Here is an 18880-nt window from a genome sequence, read left to right on the forward strand (position 1 = left end):
ACACGTTCAATAACATGTATTTGGACCACATGAAAATGCAGAAAATGCAAGATGTAACAAGCATTGGCTTAGCACCACTGACTTCAGGTAGGCCACGCTGAAAACGGGAAAAGAAAACTACCTGGTGCTAAGCGACTTCTTTTAAACTTACACAACAACAACCAAGAAAATAAAAGAGAACACTACATAACAAACACAACTACGCAAAAACAGAAACACAGTCCACCACACACACACACAAGAACAAGGGGCAGTCTAACAAGTCTCGATTACGGTTAGCAGATGTGTATATATATCCAAAGTCATCCCCAAAACAGGGAGATCAAACGAGGAGAGCCTGCCACTCTCTCCTGCCGTCTTCACCCCCAGGAAGCCTTTTGTAGCTGTGGACTGGGACTGACTTGTCAGGCACCACCCAGAACCATGTGACCCCATCATCCCGGGCGCACCTGAAAGAGATTACAACACAACACACATTCCACAGCACATCACGCTCCCTCGGGAGAACAGCACAATCACACAGCAACAACTCATCACGCTCCCGTAAGAGAATAGTACAATGTGTACAGTAATAACTCATCTCGCTCCTGCAAGAGAATAGTACATATCAGGGTACATATCAGGACCTAACAGAAGTATAGTCAAGATTGAGAAGTATTTATTCATGTTGAACTGCATAACTACTACTCACTTGTTCTCTTGTAGAGGTGTGAGCTCTGGACATGGAGGTCTGAGGGTCTTCTCTCTGTTCTTCCATTTCCTTTAAACACAACACAAATCATGAGATCACACAGCACATTAACAGACAGATACATAGACACACACGACTTACAGCTGGCCTTTCTGAACAGGCAGAAATTTCTTTCTGGTTGCTAAAATATTTTATACAGTTATTTAAAATGGTGTTTTACCTTTTCCTGCATATTGGACTAATCAACTGTACTTACCATTCTGGAGTATATTTTTATATTTCACCTTGACCTGCTGCCACGTTCTCTTAACCCCGCTCATGTTACTTCTAAATCAGGAAATTATTAAATAACATTATTAATTTACTATAACACTTTTAAAATGCCAATGAATGGATTAAATTATATGCTCACGCATTTAGTCTGTCTGCAATATTTTGCCAGACAGCTTCTCTGACTTTATGAAAACAGGACGTGTTGCCATTCTTCGTAATAATGTATTTATATTCCTCATACAGACGTATAAGTAGCTCATGTTCAGCAGAAGAAGCAAAAAAGCTGCTCGTTCCTTCAGCTCTTTCGACATTTTCTTGCCTTTTCGAATATCGATTAGTGAGGCTGTGTAAATACTGTGTGCACGCGCATGATCGCCGATTACAAAAGCCTGGCTTGAATTAGCGGGAACAGGTTGCGTCTGGATTTCGTTAGTGGAACGGAACTAGACGGAAGTGAACTGTTTGGTTAACTCAAGCGAGGCTCACTCTAATAAGCGCCGCTTTCATAAGCTCGCTTCGTGGAACAGCCCCCTGTTCTTTGACCATCATGTGTGTTTATTTTTTCAGGTGAGGGAATGTGGGATTTACTGTTGAGGTTCAAAGATACCTGACTGACCCAATAGTTCCACGGTTTATCTCCACCTCTATCAGCTTGCACTGGAATTTTTATGTACACCAGCCTCCTCAGTGCTGTGTGAGGCTTGAAAAATTGTGTCCCAGCACAGTGGAACAAATCCTCTTTTTGAATAAAAACTGAAAACAAAGATGCTAATGTCCACAATCACTAAAATCACTAATAAATCAAACTTGTTTTTCCACAAGCACTTTTGTTATTTTTACATCCATACATAAACATTCACGATATACGTATACATATTAAAAAATGTGATTAATTTTAAAAAGTGTAAAAATAAGAACCCAAACCAGCTAGATATATAAGAAACAACAAATCACAACAAACCAAACAGATTTCCTTTATTGACTTATTGACAAAACGTGAAAAACTTTAATGAAACAATATGGAGTTAAAGGCTAAAAATGAATAAATAAAAGACGCTGCTTTCACTGTCCACCAGATGGCGATAATGTCCACTGCTTCATGAAGTTAACCTTTTTCCGGTACAATGGCCTAGGTGCACGCACCACTTCCTCGTTGGTGTCAGGATGGTACCGTATTTCCGGTTGGTATGCGGAAGTGTCGATGTCATGGCCGAGTCTAAATTCACAAGGTGCCTGTTGGAGTTCCCGAAATTTACCCTCAACGATGTGCGTCGTATTGTCAGAGCATCAAGTACAACGACACAGAGTCAACTTGAAAAGGGTTTCAAGTTCTACGTTTCATCCTACCTCTGCAATTTTGAAGGTAAGTGGCCGACGCTAGTTAGCTAGCTAGCCTGAGGTGGCAGTCTAATGAAGTGATGTTGTTTTTAGTAACGAACCAACCTGTCCTAGTACTAGAAATGCCTTTTAAAAACATGTTTGTATTTCTGATGGAAGTATCAGGCAAAAGTAAGGCTAACGAGATAACAGTGAGGGCTCACTGCTACAGATCTATGAAGAAAACAGATACGCCACACCAGCTGAGAGTAGGACTGGTTAAAATGACACGAGTTCTGTTCAGTGTCACGTTCAAAGTTCTGTTGAACAAGTTCAAAAGTGAGTTCAACACAAGTTCAATCTTTTATCCTTGCTCTTACTTCACGTAAGCTGTGATAACCATAGGCATTGGTTTTCAAAGCTTACAATGGTAGCCAAATGCAGAGTAGCTGAGTGGGAATCATTAGCAGTCTATTTTGCCTATAGTAAACAAATGGGAGTTTATTTTACAGTTCGAGCTATTGTTATCTACCTCTATGACTCAAAAGCAGAATATAGTCCACCTCAGCTATTCTTCAAACTGCATTTTCTAAAATCTGTCAATCTGTCTTTCAAATCTTTCATCTTAACTTCTTTATTAACATATGGCTGCAACACTTACACCTATTAACATATTCTGATAACACTCTTCAAGAAGCAGTTGAAGTAAAACCTGCACTGTTCTGTTGTTGGTGGTGGAAACAACAAAATAATATAAATATAAGTAGGCCTGTTTCACTCCTATGTGTAAGCATTTCATCTGGAGTGAAAATGAAGTTTAAATCTAAAATATATTTAGTTTATAGTTGCTCACTGAACTAGTAGATTGAAACATGCACAACACTGTAGAATAGAAAGACAGTATAGCCAAGTGTTTTAAGAGTGATGCAAAACAGCACAAACATTACATGAGACAATAGACAAGTGACATTCACCACTAACAACATGATGGGACAGATATTGCGCCTATTGACATTGCTGTCTTCTTTTCAAGATACTAAATTTTGCCTCTTGTGTATTTCAGATGACATTACGTGATTCAATGCCAGTTGTGCTCATTAACAGGGGAATCTGCAACCACTTGGTTGCATTGCTTTTCCAGACTGCTCATTATTCTGAATCTGGCATGTCTGTCGTCCCTCCTGTCCTTTCATGCACACAGACAGAACAGAAGTGGCATAAACCACCAACAATGGTTTGTCTTATTTCATTATTTAATGTTAGTTAATGTATCACAGTCACTTTACTAACACCATCTTTTAAATTAATAGGGGGTGAAGCCTGGACCCGTGGATGCCATGGTTGTCCTAAAGCCAAAACCAGGTGCTACTACAGCCAGTGGAGTTAGGTATGTAGTACCAAATTTAATAGGCAGATTACAGTGTGTGGTTAAAAATATATATGCTTTTGATCATCTGATAAGACGATCTGATCTGTTCTCTTCAAAATTTAATTTAGCTTTGTTGTACTTCAGATTAGTGTTGTCAAAAAAATTGATATATCGATACGTATCGATACTGAACATTCTGAAACGGTACAATACTCGTTTCCCTTAAGTATCGATTCTTTTTACATAAAATGCGCTTTCGTTTGACCCACCCAAGCTGCCGTAATGCACAGGACAGTTTGTAATGCTAATATGGCAGCTTAAGCAAACGCAGTGCTGTTGGATTCGAAGCAGATACAGATGGAAAACTGAAGGACTTGAACAAGCCCGTTTGCAAGCGGTGCTTTTGGAACATTTCAACGAAGGGCGCTAAAGCCTGGTTGAGTGACCATAGCGCTCGACTCCGCGCGCACCTCGTGCGAACCTCCGCGAGCGGTGGAGGCTTTATACTTTCCGCTTTGCAGTGTTGTCCGAAACTATATGTGGTAGTATAAAAGAAACACCCCTCAAAACAGGGGAATGAACACTTACCTGACGAATTTTAATGCTGCTTTGTGTTTCAGGTTTGAAAAGTGCTGCAATTTAGGCTAAAGTACTTGAAAATGTTGAAATTGTAACTACTTCATTTCACAACAAATATCTGTCTGACTGAACAGTTTTCATGTATTACATTAACAAATACGAGCCTCTTGTAATTCCAGGATGAAACATGAGAGAACGTGAAGACGTTAAGATTGGGCGTTTTGAAAATAAACAACCATTAAATAATGTGATTAAAAGCGCAATATTTCGAATCATTTCGAGTATATGTATAAATATTTAACTTAATTAAGTTTAACGTGCTGGGAAATATTGGTACAAGCGCTTGAATTGAACCCTGCAAACATGACTTTGTTCATTGCGCTGAGGCGCGGCGCGTGCGAAGTTACAAAATTCGAGAGGTGCACGACCTCGCGTGCGCCGCGCTTCAGCGCGATGAACAAAGTCATGTTTGCAGGGTTCATACACCTTGTGGAATACAAACACTTGTATGTCACTTTCAAGGTCCATTTCAATATTTCCCAGCACGAGCAAAGACACTTTGTCAGATGTTCAAAAGACGTCCACTGAAAAGCCAGAATGAAAGTTTTAGCGACGTCTTTTTTAAACGTCTATTACTGCCGTTCAGTTGCAGTTTTTGCACGTCCTGACATCCAATAAAGGTCCTAGTCAAACGTTCAGATAGAAAACTCGTCATAGACGTTCATGTTAAGTTAAAAGGTTAAGGTCCTAGTCACACTGTCAGATTTTGAACGTCCACCAGACATGCAAAAAAGGGTCTGGACTGACCGACGTGATACAGACTTGATTTTAACGTCTTTCTGACGTCGCATGTTTGTTGGGATAAGTTAAATATTTATACATGTACTTGAAATTATTCGCTTTATCATCACATTATTTAATGGTTGTTTATTTTCAAAACACCCAATCGTAACGTCTTCACGTTCTCTCATGTTTCATCCTGGAATTGCAAGATGCTCGTATTTGTTATCACAAAATAACTGTTCAGTCAGACAGATATTTGTTGTGAAATGAAGTTACAATTTCAAGCATTTTCCAACACCTTTTGTGGCCTTGTCACAGTCACACCTTATTGAAGAGGCACCAAGATCCAAAAGTGCTACACCTGAGTGGCATTCACTTAGGAGAGAAAGAGTAACTGCCTCACATTTCAGAGAGGTGAGCCACGTTAGAGGTCCAGGTGCTGCAGAAAGGATAATCCGAGGGACACGACAAACAGCACATGTGAAGAGGGGACTTGAAATGGAAACAGAGGCCTTAAAGGACTGTGCAGTTCTGAAAAACTTGAACTTAACCAAGTGTGGGCTAGTGATTCATCCAGATGCCTCTTGGCTGGGTGCATCACCTGATGGACTTGTATATGACCCACTTGAGCGTCCATCATTTGGGCTTGTTGAAATCAAGTGCCCAAATGCACAAAGCTATGTAGACTGCAAATTCCTCAAAGTGGCACAAGGCCTACACAAAATGAAGGAGAGCCATTGTTATTATTGGCAAATCCAGTTCCAGTTATTGATTACTGGTATGCAGTGGTGTGATTTAGTTATCTGTGCCCATGATGATATCTTTGTGCAGCGAGTTTACAGAGATAGCAGTGTATTAGAAGAGGTGAAAAGGAGGTGTGACATGTTTTTCTTTAACACTTACATGCCAAAATACCTCTCTATGCCCAAGCAATAGAAAATCATAATGAAGACATGAACTCATGAACAATTAAAACAATTTCAATTTATTCTGTCAATTGTATTACTATTGTATTTGTTTCATTTTTTACAAATACAGTAAAAGTTAAGAAATACATAATGTTGTATTGTGTTGTCAATTTTACATATAAAAGGGAAAGCATTTTATACAATTAATCATATTGCACTGTACCTTAACATTGCAGCCAATATTTACAGACTAGCATGACCTAAAGCAGGGGTCGGCAACCTTTTTGACTCGGAGCCACAAAAGCAAAAATAATTGGAAATTTATTTCAGTGACGATGACATGTCACTCAAGCGAACCGAAACTAAATACCGGACATTTGTGAAATTCCACCCGAACATTTTTTTAAGTCTCAAAAATAATATACGGTAATTAAATACTCATTAATTTTATTCAAAAGCTGAGCCGCATCAGAGGGATCAAAGAGCTGCATGCGGCTCCGGAGCCGCGGGTTGCCGACCCCTGACCTTAAAGGGATCATTTTAAGGTTAGAGAAATAAATAAATAAATAAATCGCCGTAATTCACATTACATCATCTGTCTAATTCTGGATTGAGATTAGCCATTGTTTGCCCAGGCTTTTACCAAGGGGCCATTTTGATAATTCACCAAAAGACAGGCAACAGTAAAAATTTGGTTTATGCTCCCTGTGATTGAAAGGGGGATCACTGTGCTGAATATTTTATGTTCTTTGACTCTGCGAATCACACGCTCAACATGGACTCTCAGTCTTGCAATGGACTGTGACGTTCTGATCTCTGACCTAGACAGTTGAGCTCTCTTTGACAGAAACGTGGGTATGTGGACTTTGCATGGAACGCAGTCTTCAACAAGGAAACCCTTGTCCACCATGATGGCCATAGATGGGTCAAGGAGGGCCACAATGCCAGACTGCTTTAAGATCTCTTTATCACTGATAGCACCTTGATAAAGAGAAGACACAAAGGTCACTGCGCCATGAGGGGCTATCCCAAGCAACCATTTGAATGTACAGTGTGATTTATAAGTGGAAAACACTTCACTCTGAAGGAGAAGGGAATTTGGAGTTTGACATCTCAGTTCTGTGGAATCTAAAATTATTTGAGTGTCAGCGTAGTCCTGAAACACATCTGGGAGGTGAGTTTTCACAGTGTCCACATCTAACCAAACATAAACAGCTCCCAATACAGTATAAAGGAAGTTGGCCCAGGTGTTAATACGACTAACAGTTGACCGATGGATTCTAAATCTATGGGCCAAATCCTTTTGCATCAGTCCCAATGACGGGTAGTACATGAAGAGAAAAATCTCATCAATTGCTTGAAGAACCTGGGGAAAAAATACATTATCCTATTGTCATATTACATTATGACTATCAAAACTTCTTTTGATGTAAAGATTAATTTGAAAATGATGACATAACATGCTTTGTATGGACAACAGGAAAACATTTACCGTTGTACTGGCAGAGTGAGGGACCTGATCAGTCTTCTCAACAGTCCGTGCGCTTGTAACCCGTATGATGATGTGGGTGGCTGGCTCTATTTGCTTCCAAAAGCCCATCAGGTGGGCATGGTTTGCAAATCTGTGGAATATAAAAGTTATATATAAAGTTATATAATCGCTATTTCATTCACAATGTATTTCAGACACCAGAGAAGGCCCATCCGTATACTGTGTCCTGCCATATTTTGTATTTACCTGGTAAAGAATCGTATGTCGTCATCAGAGGCAGAAAACCGCTCCAAACAGAACTTGCTGCGGACAGTTAAGTCTTCGATTTGTTTTCGGAGCCTTGATATCTCCTCGCGTAGCTCTTCATTTTCATTGAGGGAGAGATCAAGCGCAGCAGGCTCATTACTGACGCAGTAGTCATGTTCATGACACGGTAAGGGGTCATCATCATCATGGTCAGTCTGCATCTCTGTTAGATCAGTGTTGGGTGGACGCTCTGTTCTTTCCCATACTCCAGATCATGGAGTTGGAATAGTATAGTTATTCCATTGAAATAGCACAGGAAAAGCTCCAGGTCGCAGTCGTCGTCGTCCAGCAGGAGTGGGAGGTTCGAGCAGATCAGCAGCGATAAAATGTCGCAAACACACTCGGGAAGTACTCGTGACGATAAAATGATCTCTCCTGATCTTAACCACCCATTGTTTCTGCAGTTCTGAGTCCTTTGGAAAGGTGTGGAAGCTCAGGTAGGAATTACACCTTGTCGATGCTGTGCAGAATGGCACACAGCAGTGGTGGTTGGACCTGCTGTCTGTACGTTGTTGAAACGATACTTTTTTTTGTTTACCCGTCATGTTTAGGACACATAAACGGACAGGAGATGAAGCAAACATCATCATCAAGGTTGGCAAGCTATCAAAACATACCAACTCAAAGGGTTAACATGATATCAGGCTCATGGGACAAAAATGATGGGAAACAAACACAAGTTGTAATATCCACAACATTAACATTTTCTTAATCCAAAATCGGCGCTCTGAACCAAACCTCGTCTTTATCAAGTCTAAACTAAACTTATAAAGGAGCAGCAGCAATAACTAAGCATTATATACCAGCCAAAGATAGAAGCTGTAGGTGGTTAGCGCCTAAGGCCAAGAAGCTACAGGGGCTAGCTAAGCAAACTAAAAGGCACAGGTGGTTAGAGAGCAAAGCTAAAGGTTGCACTCCAGTTATGTAGCTTAACTAAATCCCCAACCCATAAAACTCCGTATACAAGTGAAACATACCTGCTTTAACCCCGTCAAAACTACTAATGGCTCAGTTCTCCTCCCACAATAGTACTGCACCAGGAGGCGCCTCGTCTGGGCCTCTCCCTCGATATAAGAGCAGGACTAAACACTTAGTACTGGACACTAGTCTCACATTTAAAAGCAGAATACATGAGTAAAAATGCACCGTACCTTACAACAGCGAACACTCCGTAAAGTCGAGCTCACGCTCCAACCCTGTCGTCCCGTTGTGCTGCTTAGCTTAGCCACGCTATTGCTGCAAGGACCCCATGGTGCCCTTATCACATGCCTGATTACAGGCACACTGCAGCCTGTAACTACTCACTCCTCCCATACCAACAAATCTGTGGAGGGAGCTAAAGATCAGGGTGATGGCAAGGAGACCCTCCAACCTCCAAAGAGTTGGAGCTCATCACTAAAGATGAATGGACAAAAATACCAGTGGAGACATGCAAAAAGCTGGTCAGCAATTACAGGAAGCGTTTGATTGCTGTAAATAAAGGCTTTTCTATTAATTATTGAGAAGGGTCTGAATAATTTTGGACATGCTACTTTTTGTTCAAATGTGAATAAAAGCTGAGAATTTTTTTTCCCCACAATGATGCCTCTTGTACATCATCGTATTATCTCCTGGGAGATTTCCAGTCAAAAATATAATTTCTGGTTAAATAAAAGTAAATTTAAGTCAAAATTTGACAGGGGTATGACTGTATATATATATATATATATATATATATATATATATATATATACACACACACACACACACACACGCGCGCGCACACACACACATCATGAAAGCACGTATTTGTAATGCACTTAGATGTATTTATGATACATATGTGAAACAAAAGTTAATATCATACTTTGCTAAAAGGTAAAAACATGTTTTTACTTTTTGTTCTTTCTGCATGTTTAGGGGTTAGTGATGTATTCTGTATTACAATACAATGTGGTATACTAATTCAAATGTTTTATGGAAGTTGTTTTAAGTTTCTTATATTTTAGCCTGTAGCAACAAGGAACACAAAAAATTCCAAGTCCAGCATTATGTCTGCACATACCGCTTCAGTCAGGATCACTTGGAACTTTTGTTCCATTCTGTCAGGGCATCAGGTAGAAATTTCACATTATAATTAGTCTTTTCAGTCCGTGAGCCAGAGCGGATATTGGTACCATCTGGGTGGGCATTCTAGTAGAGAATATACATCACTTGTTTACAATATTATAGACCTCTTCAGACACCTATGCATTTGTTTTTATAGCCTACCTGTGGAAGAAACATGGTTATACAGTTATTACCATACTTACATTTCATAGCCTGTGAGGAAACATGGTTATACATTTTCCATACTTACCCTCAGAAGATGTGTCTTTGATGACTATGAGTGTCCTCATTAAATATCTCTGTAATCTAAGTGTGCAAATGTTTTAGATTTTTTTAGGAGGCTGGAATAACAGTCCCACTGCAGGGCAGTTCCAGGGCATTTTCCATCGTCTGATGGTGCGCTGTGGTGTCTCACCAAGTACGTCGGGCAACGTGGCAGCACAAGATGAGACTGTATCACTATCGGCTGCAGACATGCACTCTGCTTTAATGGTAGAAGAAGAGCTCCCGTCCCCATCTGCAAACATTTCTGCAGTCATATGTGACCACAGTTACCTGCCCACCTGCTTTGGTGGTCTTGTGGACAATGCCCTGGTCTACATTTCAGGGTTTGTTGTCCGAAAAATTCTGAAAAAACTGTCCTGTGAGGTGTGCCGTGCAAGCCTTGTCAAAGCTGCTGTACCCTCATCCTTTGACCAGAGCTACCACCTGCCTCAACTTAAAAACAATGGTGGTCTGATGATCCCCTCAGATGGAACAGTGAAGGTGGTCAGAGCAGCAGAGCGTGTGATACGCCAAAAATCAACAGGTGTCAGTGTGTCCTTTGTCAACCAGTTCGTTCGGGCTGAGATTGGTTCTGAAGATGTGTTTTTACTCGGGGAGCACATTGCAGAAACATGTTCCTGTCATTTGTTGTCTCTGTATTTCACAATTTAAGGCTGCACCACATCGCAAAATTAACTACCCTGGAGATAATGAGTGCCAGCACATGCAAGAAATTGTGCAAAAACAGTTATTTTTTCAAATAATGTATGATGAATGGAATGTTCTTGGGGAGGGGCTTATAGAATATAATGGGGTGTAACTAGGCAGAGGGGGGACGAGCCTGAGAGAGCAGGCTCGTAATGTATGTGATGACGGGATCTATGTGACTTTGCAGTCACCGATCTTTAAACTCTGATTAAGAGGACTCAATTTAAGACTGTTTTATTTCTTTCCATGAACGCGCGTTGTAAATATGTATATAGCTGTAGGTGTCTCAAATAAATGTGCAAAGGAAAATTGCACAGTAGGGGGCGAGAACGAGTCCAGAGATAGTTTGTGAGGTATAAATCAGCTCAGCTGTTCCAGAGTCTGATGCACAGTCTATCAGAGCTACAATCCCGGCAGCAGACTCATCTGGATTCTCCATGAAATCAAACATTTTGTTGGTGATCCCACATTCTGGACTGAAATATTGAACAGCGAGGGGAAACATCTTCCTGTTGCTTTTATTTGATGCATCTGTGTGTAATGAGAATGGTCAGGATTTATCTGATGTTAGGGCCTTCACAACGTCACTCACTGCCTTTGGAGCAAGGACATCTTTAACCACTGCCTCTGCCTTTGTTCTCCCTAAATTTTGAATCTGAAAGAATATTTTGAAAGAATATTTTGATGCAGTTTATGTGCACAGTCAGCACTGTTGTAACTGAGGTTGTGACTGTGTGGTGCTGCGGTAACCTGGAGAGAATGAGTGAGATGACAAATTCTTAATTAAATTGAATCAGACCATTCAAACAGTTAAACAGAGGTTTAGATTTAATCTATTGACATGATTTGTTCTTTCAATAGTAGTTTCAATAGGAAACTGAATCAGTAATAACAATGTTCTGTACCATATCATTGTCAATATTTTACAAACCTTTCAATTTGCCTTAAATTCATCTTAATTTGCCTTAAATGATGCTATTCAGTCATCAATGTGCCTCTTCCCACTCACATTTGCATCTCTACATAAGCTTTCGTTTCTGGGGACGTGGTGGAGTGTGGAGCAGAAGACATTTTTTTGTGGGACGGGTGTGTGGCGTGACGTCTGTTGCTAGGAAACGGTGATGGCAGCGCCAGCAGGTCCGTAGCAGGCCGGGGGTCCTAAGAGGATCCACCACCATTTTGCTGGCCTTAGTATTTCCTGTTTTTTTATTTCATGCTGAATTGTTACATTTATTGGTGATGTGTGTGTGACAGAGATGAGTATTGGACACTTGAAAATACTCCTCTGGGCCGACGCCGGTCACCATGCCAATGACAACAATTTACACAGAAGAACAATTTAGACCTGTAAGGGATAATGTCCATTTTGGTGTAGGCATATCCGGTTAGGCAGGAGGTGGCTGGCCCAGGATGGATCTCTGGAAAAGGCTTGTCTCTCCTCATCTGTGTTCCTCGAGAAAATAAAACAGGGAAAATTAGCTCTGTATAAGGACATACACAGGACAGATGAGATTATAAACATTTCTGGAGTGTGGCAGCAACTCCGGCATTAAATCAGGTATTCATCAGTGGCCCTGTGCCTGCAGGGGGCTGCAATACGTTCTCAAGGCTACTGGCATTAAATGTTTGGCTGCAGAAAACCTGCAGGTCAAATGGACTGAACTTCATTGACAACTTCAATCTGTTTTTTGGGAAGAGAGAATTCTTCAATCGGACTGCAAACTAACAAGAGGGGTGTCAATCTCCTGTCAGAAAACTTTATTTTATCTCTGTGTAACTTCTCTGTTTCAACTGGTGAAGAAACGTCAGCGTTAACACCCAAGGACACCGTCGCCACTACAGAGACACAACATCCTCCCCCCACAGAGGATGCGGAGTAATTAGATGGGAGCCATGTGCTGTATCAGCTGCCAGAAACACCACAACCGAATAGACAATCCACACCATCCTCCACCTCATCATCACCTCACCTGAACTTCCCAGAAACCATGGAGAAGCTTGTATCTGTAGGGACAAGACTGACACTTTCACTGTCAGCGAGTCCTCAGGTACAGCGGCAAATCACCTCAACTTCTCCCCCACAGTCCTTAATAAACAAATCTCCCCCACAACCTCAAAGTAAAAAAACAAGCTCATAATCCACCAAATAGACAGCTCCGCTCGCGAGCTCATCACCAGCAGGAGCTCCACCCACCCTCCACCACCGTAAAGGAAAATTAACATCTTTTGGGTCCGTGCTGCTACAGTGTTGATATCAGCGGTACATATTTTCAAAACAAGCATGGACCCTGTGTCCCAATTATCTCTCCCATTCCAGTTCTGATCAGAAGCAGAAAGAACAAGGAGTTTAGGTCAGATACTGTGAATACATCCAACCTACAGTATGTTGGAAGTATCTCAGTCTCTGAACCAAAATGTACAGGTTATTAAGTTAGCTCTACTAAATGTCAGATCTATTACAAACAAGTCTTATCTAATTAATGATTTAACTACATCTTATGGGCTTGATTTCATGCTTTTAACAGAGACATGGTTAAATTCATATAGTGCTGATATTGTGCTAACTGAGTCGGCTCCACCAAACTTTAACTTTTTAAATGTTTCTCACAATGGCAAGAAAGGGGGAGGTGTAGCAATGCTGTTTAATGATACTTTCCAATGCAAGCAGTTACCACTTGGCGATTTCACATCTTTTGAATATTTGAGTGCAATTTTAAAAGGGGTACAAAGAATATTACTAGTAACTGTCTACAGGCCTCCTGGGTACAATGCTAATTTTATTGATGATTTCACAGATATGTTATCTTTTATTTCTACTGAATTTGATCATTTTGTTATTGCTGGTGATTTTAACATTCATATTGATAATCCCAATAATAGTTATGCCAAAGAATTCTATGATGTACTTGAATCTTTTGAACTTTCTCAGCATGTGTCTGGAAGCACGCACTGCCATGGTCACACTTTGGATGTGGTTATCTCAAAGGGTCTTAACATTTCAGGCTGTATTAAGGATGTTGCATTGTCTGATCACTACTGTGTATTTTTTGAAATGTGGATTTCAATCCATAGCAATGCCAGGTAGGTTAGGTTAAAGAAAAGACAGATAAATGAAAGGACAGCTGCACTTTTTGTTACCAAAGTGTGCTCTGCACCTTGCCAACTATCAGGCTCTGTTGATACTCTGCTGGATAGTTTCAACTCAAAAACTGCCAGTATTTTGGATCAGATTGCACCAGTTAGAGTTAAAACCATGCAATGTAAGCAGAAAGCTCCATGGAGAAATGATCCTGCAGTTCAGCACCAAAAAAGAGAATGCAGAAAGGCTGAGCTCAGATGGCGTAAAACCAACCTTCACGTACAAAGATTTTCAAAGATAGGCTGCGTGATTACAATAAAATAATGTGCAAAGCTCGACAATCCTTCTTCTCTAGCATTATTAACAATAGCAAAGTGCTTTTCACTATGGTTGACAGACTAACAAACCCACCTACATATATGACCCCTGAGCTAGTTTCAATTGAGAGATGTAATGAGTTTGCAAAATTCTTTAATACTAAAATCCATAATATCAGACAAGCCATCTGTACGCCTACATCCACCAATGAGCCAATTTTCTCTCCAAAACCGGAGTTGTATAATCCAGGTTCAGAAAGTAAAAGTCCTCACCAGGATTTTGCTCAGGCTTCCTGGATTGTGTTGATTCCACTAATTTTACATGGATTGCACTAATTAAAAAAATCTATCAAGCTTGAGCAAAATCCTGGTGAGGATTTTTACTTTCTGAACCTGGATTATACAACTCTGTCCAAAACCACGCAAAATGTTCAACATGTCCCAGTTTAGTACTATTAACGAAGAAGGTTTAATTGATACAGTGAGTCATCTCAAATCATCCACTTGCAGCCTTGATAATGGTAATGACCAACCAAGTTTTTAAAGAATGTCTTTTCCGCAATATCAATGAACATTCTTCAAATAGTGTGACAGAAATTATTGATTATTGACTAATCATCATTGATTAGATCATGTTTAGTTATTATAAGAGATCATTATGAACTTTATGATTTAGGACATGTCCATTCTGACTAAGCAGAAGGACTACAATAATGAAGTAGTGTGTTTCAGTGTAATCATGTACTTATGTTCAGTTCATATTATGCATGTGTGCTATACTGTGACCCAGGTCAGGGAGAGTGCTGAGCGTAAGAGCACTCTGTTAACTGGTAGTCACTAGGCTACTAGTCTTGGGTCATTTAGCTTTCTCTGTGTTCAACTGATACATCAGTTGCTTCCGCTAACTCTAGGGAAGTCCATATTAGGAGATACACACATGTGAGACAAAGTAGCCTGCTGGACGCTTATGTTTTGGAACATGCTGTGCTAAAGATAACCTGCTGTTAGAACTGCTGAATTGTGTTTAAGATTGTATATAAGCAGGGGGACTGCCCCCCTGCCTTCAGAGTTGTCATGCTTGAATGAGACTCTCGTGTCTGTGTCTGTCTTTGTCCTATTTATATATATTTATATTTTTGTAATAAATTAATCATTTAACCACGTCTGAGTCCTCATCCATTTCCAGAAAATTTCTACGACAATAGTAAATTCTTCACTCATGTCAGGTGTATTTCCGAGTGCATTAAAAACTGCAGTTGTGAAGCCTATCTTGAAAAAGAAAACTCTAGATGCAAACTTGTTGAATAATTATAGACCAATTTTTAATCTACCCTTCAAGGTAATTATGCACTTTCTGTCCACAAATAGCTGTTTAGACCAATTTCAGTCTGGCTTCCGACCTAATCATAGTACTGAGACTGCACTCATTAGGGTTATCAATGACATTCGGGTAAATACAGACTCAGGAAACATGTCTGTTCTACTACTGCTCGATCTCAGCGCTGCCTTTGACACCATTGACCACAAAATTCTCATAAATAGACTTGAGAACTGGGTTGGACTCTCAGGAACTGTCCTAAAATGGTTCATACCTTATGGGGTAGTCTGCGAGATTAAGCACTAGATCTGGAATTTTCTGTCTTGAGGCCTTAGGGCCCAGGAGGAGAACTTCTGTCTTGTTCTCATTAAGTTGGAGGAAGTTTAGAGACATCCAGCTTTTAATATCTCTTACACAGGCCTCAATTTTTCCTAAATTGAGCTTGTCGTCATGTGGGAGTAGCGTTTCAGGCAAGCCTGCTGGTTCTCGTTTCCGAGAGTAAATATGCACTATTTACTGAAATTCGTACTATTTTATTATTTAGAACATTCCTTTATTGTTAGAATTAATATTAATTATACATTTTTATATATTAGATATTATATTTTTATATATTATATATAAATTAGACTTGCCTTTATTTATAAATTCTGTATATTTACATATTTCAGTATAAGAATGTCTAGAAATCCAGTTTGCAATCTGCAATCTAGAAATAAACTGTACCAAAATCATACCATTGCAAGCACTGTTTTTATTATACAATAAAAAAAGAACAATAATAAAAAGACAATTCTGGCGTCCACATCTGAAGCTGTGGAATTGATGTGGACGGTGCTCACGGCTTGAGAGCGGGCAGTTTGAGGGCGGGCAGTTTGGTGCTAGGCGACAGGGCCGGGAGGGGCGGAGAAAGGCCTTGGCCACGAAGCTTCAGCCTCTCGATCTTGGGTCGCCGTAACTGGATCTTCTGCTCGGTCTTGTCCTCCGAGGTCAGCTGCGTAACTGCCCTCTCTGCCATTGCTGTGGTCACAGGGTGACAACGAATCAAAAAGTAAGATACTGGAAGGGGGGAGTTTTTATATAAGCAGCCTTTGACTGTTACGCTGCTAATAATACAGCCATATAAATAGCACCTTCCAGTGTTGAAAAGACATCCTTGAATTATGCCGCTAATACAAAGTATGAGAAAGTCTTAGTATGTGTAGGATGAGAGAAATGTTAGTTGTAAGAACTACATTGGTCATAACAAAGCAGCTGTCTGCCCCCATTTTTTTCCACTTACTCTTGCGTATAGAAGGTGAAGTCACTCCTGGAGTTACTGATTCCTGGTCTTTAGGCCCATGCGGTTCATGAAGCCCATTAAAGACCAGTCATCTCTGGTAGGGGAGGTGTTGTGCTGCAGGCTCTTAAGGGGGACCCCGTTGGCTTCATTCTGCTGCAATGTGGTCAACCTCGTGGTCTCTGTCTCCTCCACCTTCTGCTGCAGTGTGATGGACATTGTGGTCTCTTTCTCCTCCACCTTCTGCTGCAGTGTGGTGGACTTTGTGGTGTCTTTCTCTTCTCCCTGATTGGGAACAACAATGATGGAGCAGTCAGTGGCTGAAGTGGTCTTGCTGTGTGACTTTGGAAAGGGCCGCGTCCTGATGCGTCGGACCAACTGATTCTGGAGATTTTTTCTCAGTCTGTTCTTCAATTTTCTTGTGAAGGCCACGATCTTGGAAATATTTGGCCTACCCCGAACAGCTCGGTTTGAGAGATGCAGTTGCTTCGAGCATATTGGAAGCTCTCCTGCCGGAGAGGGTGTAGCTCTCTCCTGTGCTGTGTTTTTTTGAGTGCTCTCCTCATGCATGCCTCCCAGTCCAGGTGAGTCCTTTACCGCACAAGTTCTCCATGATGTTGGTGTCTGCAGGTTCTTGCCTTTTTTGTCACCTGAGTCACCTTTACTTGGTTTGGGTCCAAGCTCATGGAAAACCTGGATGGACTGCGCCAATTGTTGAACAAGTTTCTTTCTACTTGTCTGGCTCACCTCAGTGGGCCCAGCGTTTGTGGCAGCGGATGTTCCTGAGGTGACCTGTTTCCTTTACTCTCTGTTTTTTACTCTCATTCTTATTATTGGCACCTTTCTCTTTCTTTCTCTTACTAATCTGCCTCTTCCCTGCATCTTTCCTCTCATGTTCTACTGGACTCTTACTCTCACATCTCAAATCTTCTCTGTTGTTCTCTTGGCTGCTGGCCTTCCTCTTCCTCTTGCTGTGTGCATGTGATGATTCAGGGTCTCCCACCATCACTGACGTCTTAGGGACTCCGAGTTCTGTGACGTCCTTTCCTGTGGTCCAGTCATTGTCTTTATGACCTAATCTCTTATGTTGAGGTGAATTGCAGGACCCTTCTTCCTCTATCATCTTTCTGAGTCTGGCTTCAAAGTTCCCAGGATCATACACATCAAAACTTATTTTACGCTTTGCCTGGTCTGTCCTGCTCTCCTCCTGTTTCCTGAGTGGGACAAAAGTGCTCTGTGGGCTGGGCATGGTCTGGAGCTGCTGACTCTGGCCAAAGGCTGAGTGGGGGAGTCCTCCTAGAACCATCAGGTTTGGTTGTGGGTAATTCCCATAATACGTCCACGGAGACACCAGTGGGGGAACCACACCTCCAAATGTTGGGATGTGTCCTATCCAACAGAAATACTGGCATTGTAATATTGTGTTTTCACAAATTTAAGGTGGATGCATTGTTGAATACAAACGTATATACTTTAAAACATTTACATTGAAAGTTAGCATCTTAGGATATGTGTTTCTTAGTCAGTTTTGATCTTTGTAATGTTATTATTAAGGCTTCGTAAGAAATGTTAACCTACCAGCAGCTCTGACAGGATGGACTGGAATGTTCTGGACAGGGTTACCCATGAATAGTCCATTTCCTGTTCACAAATTATATTGATTCTTAAATTATATCCAGTCATCTTACAACAGTTCTCAGGACACTTATTTTTTTTAATAGATAAGAATTACTATTTGCAGGGTTGCCAACTCTCACGCATTGAGCGTGAGACACACGCATTTAACCGTCTTCACACGCTCTCACGCCACACATCCGATTTCTCACGCTGAAAAAAAATCTAGTTTATTTACCTCTGAACAGTCCTGCACGGATCCGTTTTTTGAGACCCGCACCCACCCATATCCGCAGAGTACAGCACCCACCCACCCGCGAACCCGTGGTTCAAAGTTAAATCTGTACCCGCCCGGACCCGTTAATATTTTACCCATTACCCACCCGTACCCGTGAAAAATCACACAAATCGAAAGTATTGCTATAGAGCACTTTATTTTACAATGCGCCTCTGAAAAAACGTCAGTACAACACAAAATAAAATCTAATGTTGCGG

The 18880-nt window shown here is 40.9% G+C and overlaps 1 protein-coding gene and 1 long non-coding RNA gene across 2 annotated transcripts; both read right to left on the reverse strand.

The window, feature by feature from the left end:
- On the reverse strand, positions 1 to 2389 carry LOC143523319 (uncharacterized). The gene is made up of 2 exons (XR_013133296.1): positions 692 to 2389; positions 1 to 449 (listed from the first exon to the last, which is right to left on the reverse strand). It is a non-coding gene; the product is annotated as an uncharacterized LOC143523319 (long non-coding RNA).
- Positions 2390 to 16346: 13957 nt separating this feature from the next.
- LOC143522524 (uncharacterized) lies at positions 16347 to 18661 on the reverse strand. Its single transcript, XM_077016234.1, has 2 exons — positions 18350 to 18661; positions 16347 to 18160 (listed from the first exon to the last, which is right to left on the reverse strand). The coding sequence occupies exons 1-2, from the start codon at positions 18396 to 18398 to the stop codon at positions 17520 to 17522; spliced, it is 690 nt and encodes a 229-aa protein (XP_076872349.1). The 5' UTR covers positions 18399 to 18661; the 3' UTR covers positions 16347 to 17519.
- Between the last annotated feature and the right edge of the window lie 219 nt (positions 18662 to 18880).

This window comes from Brachyhypopomus gauderio, chromosome 9, assembly GCF_052324685.1.
Source record: "Brachyhypopomus gauderio isolate BG-103 chromosome 9, BGAUD_0.2, whole genome shotgun sequence".
In the NCBI taxonomy this organism is placed as follows: domain Eukaryota; kingdom Metazoa; phylum Chordata; class Actinopteri; order Gymnotiformes; family Hypopomidae; genus Brachyhypopomus; species Brachyhypopomus gauderio.